The following is a 7,425-nucleotide window of genomic DNA, read 5'->3' as shown; positions in this document are numbered from 1 at the left end:
TAATATAATAAACACAAATACTGGCCCATTGCACCATTAGAGAAGACATGTGCTCACTATACATACCACTCTATATCTAAAAATTACCCATATTGGTTCATTAATTCACAGAGAGAAGTTCAGTCCATGGCCCATCTCTGCTATGTGATGTGTGTGTAGAGGTGTTGTAGATACTGCCCTCTGGTGGTGGTGTTTGCAGGGAACACAGCCTGGCAGATCTCGCACATGTGAGACTGCAGAGCCACATCAGAAAGCATCAGTCCAGTGGAGGGAGTGAGGGCGTAGGTGTAAGGGTTACCTGAGGAGGGGGTCAGGGTGCCGGGTACAGGGATCTGGGTAGAAAATAACAGATAAAGATGTAAAATAGTCAGTGTCATTATCTTAAAAGGTGGAACTCTTCTTGTGGAGGGTCTGATAAGGTGGTTTTCAGATCACACTGTACTTTGCCATGAAATATCCAAAAGATAAATGCACAGATGTTGAACCTGATTATTATTGACTAGACCAAAGAACTCACAGAATTACTACAAACACCTGCATTTTAACACACAAAATGGGTTGTTATTGTTTTGCCTGGAATGCTCCACAGTATGGCATTAAACAAATCCATCTTCATGAAAGCAAGTTGTTAATGCTACCAGATCAAACTATAGCTCTGAGAGGTGACCCCGCTCATGGTCAGAGTGCATGTTTTTCAAGGTTTTTAAGCGTTTAATGCCATACTGTGGAGCATTTTAGGCAGTAGAAACAAGTAATGTAAGGTATCAGGTAATAAAATGTCATCTGCAAACAACTAACTCTACAGTCTTTTTTATGGAGGAAAATAATGCATGGAATTCATTATTAATCTCCATGGACAGAAGCAGGTGACACCACTCGGCTAAGTTACGGGTCCGGTCTGCGGAGAGGCCAGCTCGCTCACAGTTTTTCAAGCAATAAAAACAGCTGTAATTGAATACATGCAGCACAGAAGCTTAATGCCATACTGTGGAATACAGTATGGCATAGTGCACCTTTAATTAATGCTTAAAATGTGCACTTTGAACAAAATCCCAATTTGAAAATGCAAAATTTGGAAATATAATAAAAACTGCATTTGCTTGTCAATAAAAATCAAAAACTGTTCATCAAATTGTGCAAATATAGATAACAACTTACATTTTTATTAAGTGCTTCATTTTTATTAAGTGCTTCTTCACCATTATGACGAAGGCATTTATTGTACGAGGCTCCATTCGATAGGGTCAGGACTGAAGAGAGAGGCTGAGGAATGCTGAGGTCGGATTTGGGATCTTTCTTCTGGACGCTGGTATCCAAGGCCAGCTTGGACATGTCTTGTGCCAGGAGGTCGGAGAAGTTTCCCATGTTTTTGGAAGGCTCCTGAATGCCACATGGTGCTGTTGGAGTGATGAGAGGAGGGTGAGGAGTTGTATTCAGGTACTCAGGATATTCAGAGTCCAACTGTGTCATTGATGAGATGTCGTCCAGATCTCCTTTTGAGCCTCCTGGAAAGAAAGGAATTTATGCAAGATTTTTTGGTCAATAGTAGATTGGTATAAAACACAAAACAATGTATTTGTATGAAGTAAAAAAAAATTAAAAATGTATTATTGTGAAAAAATAATTAGACTTGTTTATTTATACAGAAAAAAACATTGAACTTTATGCCAGTATTTGAATAAGGACTGGATTAAAATAGGACCAAACTAGGATCACACAAGAACTTACTTTGGCAGGGGTAAACCAGGACTAAGCGAGAACTAAACCAGGACTACACCAGGACTAAACCAGGAGTAAACTATAGTGTGTGCAGAATTATTAGGCAAGTTGTATTTTTGAGGATTAATTTTATTATTGAACAACTACTATATTCTCAATCAACCCAAAAGACTCACAAATATCGAAGCTGAATATTTTTGGAAGTGAGAGAGTTTTTTTTTTTGTTTTGGCTATCTTTGGCTAACTTGTTCTTGTACCACTGCTTGAAGAAGGTGTCTTTCAGGAACTGGCAGTAGGACTGGGAGTTGAGTTTGACTCCATCCTCAACCTGAAAAGGTCCCACAAGCTCATCTTTGATGATACCAGCCCATACCAGTACCTCTCCTCCACCTTGCTGGTGTTTGAGTCGGAGTGGAGCTTTCTGCCCTTTACTGATCCAGCCACGGGCCCATCCATCTGGCGCATCAAGACTCACTCTCATTTCATCAGACCATAAAACCTTAGAAAAATCAGTCTTGAGATATTTCTTGGCCCAGTCTTGACGTTTTATCTTGTGTCTCTTGTTCAGTGGTGGTCGTTTTTCAGCCTTCCTTACCTTGGCCATGTCCCTGAGTATTGAACACCTTGTGCTTTTTGACACTCCAGTAACGTTGGAGCTCTGAAATATGGCAGAACTGGTGGCAAATGCCATCTTGGCAGCTTCACGCTTGATTTTCCTCAATTCTTGGGAAGTTACTTTGCGCCTTCTTTTTTCAACGCGCTTCTTGTGACCCTGTTGGCTATTTGTCATGAAACGCTTGATTGTTGTTGTGATCCCACTTCAAAAGCTTGGCAATTTCAAGGCTGCTGTATCCTTCTGCAAGACATCTCACAATTTTAGACTTTTCAGAGGCCGTCAAATCTCTCTTCTGACCCATTTTGCCAAAGGAAAGGAAGTTGCCTAATAATTATGCACATCTGATATAGGGTGTTGATGTCATCAGACCACACCCCTTCTCATTACCCAGATGCACATCAGCTGATATACTTAATTGGTAGTAGGCTTTCAAGCCTATACAGCTTGGAGTATGACAACATGCATAAAAAGGATGATGTGGTCAAAATACTTATTTGCCTCATAATTCTGCACATAGTGTAATGTTTATTTGTACAGAGAAGATGTTGAACTTTGTGATATTTTTGGCTTCACTTGGATAGGTCCAATAATTAAAGATATTAACCATAAAACAGGTCTATAATCTGAGGGTTAAACAGCAAATCTCGCCATTGAATTCTCACCTGTCTCCAGCTCAATGTTAAACTACATGGATTTTAAAAAGTTGTGAAGTTAGCATGTGCAGGATTAAACAAGCACTAAACCAGGCCTAATACAGAACCAAACCAGGAATAAACCTGAAATGAACCAAGACTAAACCAGGGTAAACTAGAGCCAAATCAGGACTAAATCAGAGTCACACAAGAACTTACTCTGGCAGAGATAAACCAGAACTAAACCAGGACTAAACCAGGAATAAACCAGGAATAAACGAGGATTAAACTAGGACTAAACCAGGACTAAACCAGAACTAAACTAGACTTAAACCAGGATTGAACTAGGAACTAAACTAGAGCTAACCCAGGTCTGTATTGTGTAGTTCAGTACCTTGTTGTTGTTTGAGAGCAGCGGTGAGTTTTTGGAGCATAGAGGCCTGTCTCAGACACAGAGACCTCAGACACACAAACTGTTGATACAACTGAGCATACGCCTCCTCCATCGTAACAACTGCACAAAACATAAAAGACAATAACATAAGACAAATATTAATTCTTCTCCTCCTTAAGACTGGACAGAAAGAAATCAAACACAGTAGGAATAGGTGGTGTTTACAAAAGTGAATATCTTTATAATTATACTCAGATAGATCAGATTAGATCAGATCAGAAGACTTTTATTGCCATCGTCTGTGAACACAGTTCACAAACTAGGAACTTACTTTGGTGATAAAGTGCAGCATAAAACACACTGAATAAATACAAATACAAATAAGGGCATGCAGAAAGTTAAAAAGATATGCTTAAAAAATAAAATAAAATACTTAGAGGTACAAAATATATACAACAGCAGCATCAGAACAAGAGTGCAAGTGTCCAGAAAGAGAAAACATGTGAGAATGTGCCTGTGAATGTCAGAAAAAGTAAGTTTGTGTTATAAAATTACCTAACAAGTGAAAAACATCTCAATTTATAACTTTGTTTGGATGATTAGGCAGCAGTCTCTTTAACTGAATATATTTATAATTATACTCGGGTAGAAGGATAATCATGTAACAAAGTGCCATCATTTAAATGAAACTCAGTGTAAGTATTCAGTATTCAGAACACAGTACTCTGACTGGCTACAGTACAAAATACATTTTAATGCATGTATTCAGTATTTTTTAACTAAATATAGTTTTAAAGTATTCTTCCCATCACTGCAGATGACAGATGGTCCAACAGTGTGTACAGTACATTTTGTAATTGGTTAGAACAATTATTTCAAGCACAGTTCCATGTGATTAACTGTCTTTTTCTCTGTAGATTCAAACAAACATTTCTAGACCAAAGGTTTTCCCACAAACAAATCAAATGTGTATTATGTACTTAACCTCTCCTAATCTTTTGTCCTTATAGATACAGCTAAACCACAATTTAATAATACAACTGTATCCTAATTAATCTCTATTGCACATTATTAAGAAACTAAGACATAATATTAACTAGAACATTTAAGAAATAAGCTGTTTCTGGTAATGTGTTTCTCTGTAAGAAGTGTGAGCTAAAACTGTCAGGAGGAACTGGTTCAAAACAGGGAAGTGAAAGTATGTGGAACTTAAAGAAACATTATAAAACTGTATCTATGGAGAATTATTATGCCTTATTCAAGAACAATTCGCATTTAATCACTTGACTAGAAAAGAAGCACAAATGGTACCACAATCTATGACAAAAAGTGGAAATATGAAGAAGTGAAGTCCCTTATATTTCAATACAAATTTAATTAATTACAGAAGTGTAAATGTTAGAGTTAGATTTTACAGTAGTATTTCGTTGTGATCTTATAAAACAAATAACTGGGCTAACACAGCAAAATTGAAGAAGCTCACCCGTTTAAACTTACTTTAAAATCCCTTGGTCATCAGAATGAACTCGTAATTTTTCTTTACTCACTTTGGATTTTCAGCGACACAATTCCTGGGAGGAGGAAGTTCGTGGAGTTTCTGTGAGGTTTTTGTGCGTGGAAGAGGCGTGTGTTTTGATTCTGGTCAGACGAGCTCCGCTACGTCATGACGTCATCACAAAAGAGCGCTCATCTGGCTTCCGTAAACAAAAGGAATTAGCCACAAAACGTTTATTTTATTTTTTTTATAAACACAGATAAATACTGTGATGTAAAAAGATTTAAAAAGAAAATTACTTAAATATATATATAAAATGATCGTATCCCAAACAGGTTACTTTTTCATTTCTGCATAAAAATGAGTTGCACTAAATAATAATAGGCTAAATGAAAATACAATAATAATAGTAAGAAGAAGAAGAAGAAGAATCTGAGAAATGTGAGGGTATGTTATTGTTCATTTTAAGATGCATTATGTAATTTTTTTTTGTCTAATCAAGAGCGCCACCCTCTTGTGTTATGGCATTAATCTTTTTCCATCGTAAGGGGGTGACTTCATTAAACCAAGTTACAGACCAGATCTGTGGAAAGGTGACTGTGCTGCCAAAAAGAATGCACGTTGTACAATGTATTTTTGAATAATAAAAGCACTATAATTCAACAATGAAAGTTTCACAGGTTTAAGCTGGGGTATTGTGTGGAACATTCAGGTAAAGCAATGACCATAAAGACAAACTGCTCCAAAAAATTACATAATGCATCTTTAAAGGTAGACCCGTTTCTTGTCAATATAATGATTTAATCTTGTTACCACCCGGTTCTATATGCCAAATTAAAAGTTGCAGAAACTTTAATCTGCAGTGATATCTCATGTTTTATTCAGAAACTCCTGCCCTTATCAGTTTCCTGTATGTGGCATTTTGGCATCAGTGCTTTGGCCCTGATGGACAACAGGTGTTGGCTGGTCAGACTTGTGAAAATGCATTGGTTTCCCTCAGAGAGTTGTGGTCATAGGACTATTACAGATTTAAATATAGACACGACCGCTCAAGCTTTTTATTTCAGATTGTGGTGCTCGGTACTTTAAATAGGTTCCGAAGGTTTCAACTTCTTTACATAGCTTCAGGTCTGTGTTCAGTTGGTAGACCCTGTCATATTAATTTTAGTCTTTAGAGGTAGTTGTGATGTCCCTTAAAGGTGCACTCTGTAACTTTTCTGGTGGATTGTCAGCCACATGCTTTTTTCCATGGAGATGTTCTTGGTTTGTCTGGGATGTTCCTCAGCAGGGTATTAAATATATCTACCTCCATGGAGACAAGCAGGTAGCTAAATCAGGCCAAGTTACAGATTAGATCTATAGGGAGGAGAGCATGCATGATTTTCTCCAAAAACACCTGCAACTGAATACATTTAAGATGGATACGTTTAATGCCATACTGTGGAACCTTCCGGGCAAAGTGATTATTGGCTTTGCTTACATGCTCTCAAAAATCTTATAATAATCTGATTTCTGCACATTTGGCATTATTTAAATGAAATGCAGACTGCAAAATCAGATATAAAACCAGATGAATCAAAAGCAGCTCTTTAGAGCTCAAAATCTCCACAAAAGTTTACTCTTTTACAATTTTTAAGTAAAATGTACTTTAATAGTTTTACCTAAGTAGATTTTTTTCTTGTGATACTTGTAAACAATACATGTTTGATCAAATTAACCATTATTTCATTAATTATTAAAAAAAAATATATATATATAATATTTTCTTCCAAATTATATAGATAAATTTTTAAGAAGATTTGATCTAGAAATGTGACTTATTCAGTTACATAACTCATTCATCTTTTGTGTGCTGTCCCTGCAGTGTAGAGGCCCTGCCTTGTGCAGGCCCTGCAGTGTGGAGGCCCAGCTGTGTTGTGAGTGTGAAGGTTTGATTAATGGTGCTATTTTTACTTGAGCTGCTGTACATCGCCCCCCGGGGTCTGTTGGCTGGTTTACCCTTCTTTGCTTTGCCCTTGAACTCATGCTCACTCGTCTCCCTCCTCCTCCACACCCCCCTTCTCCTCCTCCTCCTCCTCCTCCCCCTCCCCTTCCTCAACCCTGAACAAGAACTAAACCAGGACTAAATCAGGACCATTAGATGGATTTGAAGTCATAGAGACAATAGAGATTGACATATTCATAGAGAAAGTAAAAGGAATAAGTAAATATTTGTACTTGAGTACTGACTTTGCTTCCATGTTGGGTCTTTGTGGGTGTAGGGCTGTTTACATGTGTGTGTCATGGGTGATGCTGTGAATAACTTTGGGCAGTGAGCCAAGACCTGGGACCAGACCCACTCGCCCTGTCACTCTGCTTTATACCAGGAACATTCTCATGTTCTGCCCCTGAGAACACTTCACACGTGGAGACTGTGTGTGGCAAGAAAGACTTTTATAAGTGCTTTATATATGCTTTTAACTGTCCTCCCCAGTGTACGCCTCTCTCACATCAAATTAAATATAATAGACTTTTTCGGCTTTTGGCTAATTTGATCTGTTTGCAATAGCTGCTATATGATAATAGTAAG

General features: G+C 37.6%; 1 protein-coding gene across 1 annotated transcript; it reads right to left on the bottom strand.

Moving 5' to 3' along the window:
• Positions 1-4,989, bottom strand: zgc:113184 (uncharacterized protein LOC553745 homolog). The gene is made up of 4 exons (XM_033966860.2): positions 4,909-4,989; positions 3,362-3,481; positions 1,159-1,505; positions 1-332 (listed from the first exon to the last, which is right to left on the bottom strand). Exons 2-4 carry the CDS (start codon positions 3,471-3,473, stop codon positions 141-143), a joined length of 651 nt encoding a protein of 216 aa, XP_033822751.1. The 5' UTR covers positions 3,474-3,481; positions 4,909-4,989; the 3' UTR covers positions 1-140.
• Positions 4,990-7,425: the final 2,436 nt, after the last annotated feature.

The sequence above is a fragment of the Periophthalmus magnuspinnatus genome, chromosome 5 (genome assembly GCF_009829125.3).
Source record: "Periophthalmus magnuspinnatus isolate fPerMag1 chromosome 5, fPerMag1.2.pri, whole genome shotgun sequence".
Lineage (NCBI taxonomy): Eukaryota > Metazoa > Chordata > Actinopteri > Gobiiformes > Gobiidae > Periophthalmus > Periophthalmus magnuspinnatus.
The sequence above is the reverse complement of the archived record's forward strand: the minus strand, read 5'-3'. Positions and strand labels throughout refer to the sequence as shown.

What these genes read in the sequence shown, in the direction of transcription:
- zgc:113184 (XM_033966860.2), bottom strand. Translation starts at nt 3,473, where the DNA reads ATGGAGGAGGCGTATGCTCAGTTGTATCAACAGTTTGTGTGTCTGAGG. An exon ending in TGCTCTCAAACAACAACAAG is followed by an intron (nt 1,506 to 3,361) that starts GTACTGAACTAC and finishes CTTTCTTTCCAG; the next exon opens with GAGGCTCAAAAGGAGATCTG. An exon ending in ATGAAGCACTTAATAAAAAT is followed by an intron (nt 333 to 1,158) that starts GTAAGTTGTTAT and finishes TTTTCTACCCAG; the next exon opens with ATCCCTGTACCCGGCACCCT.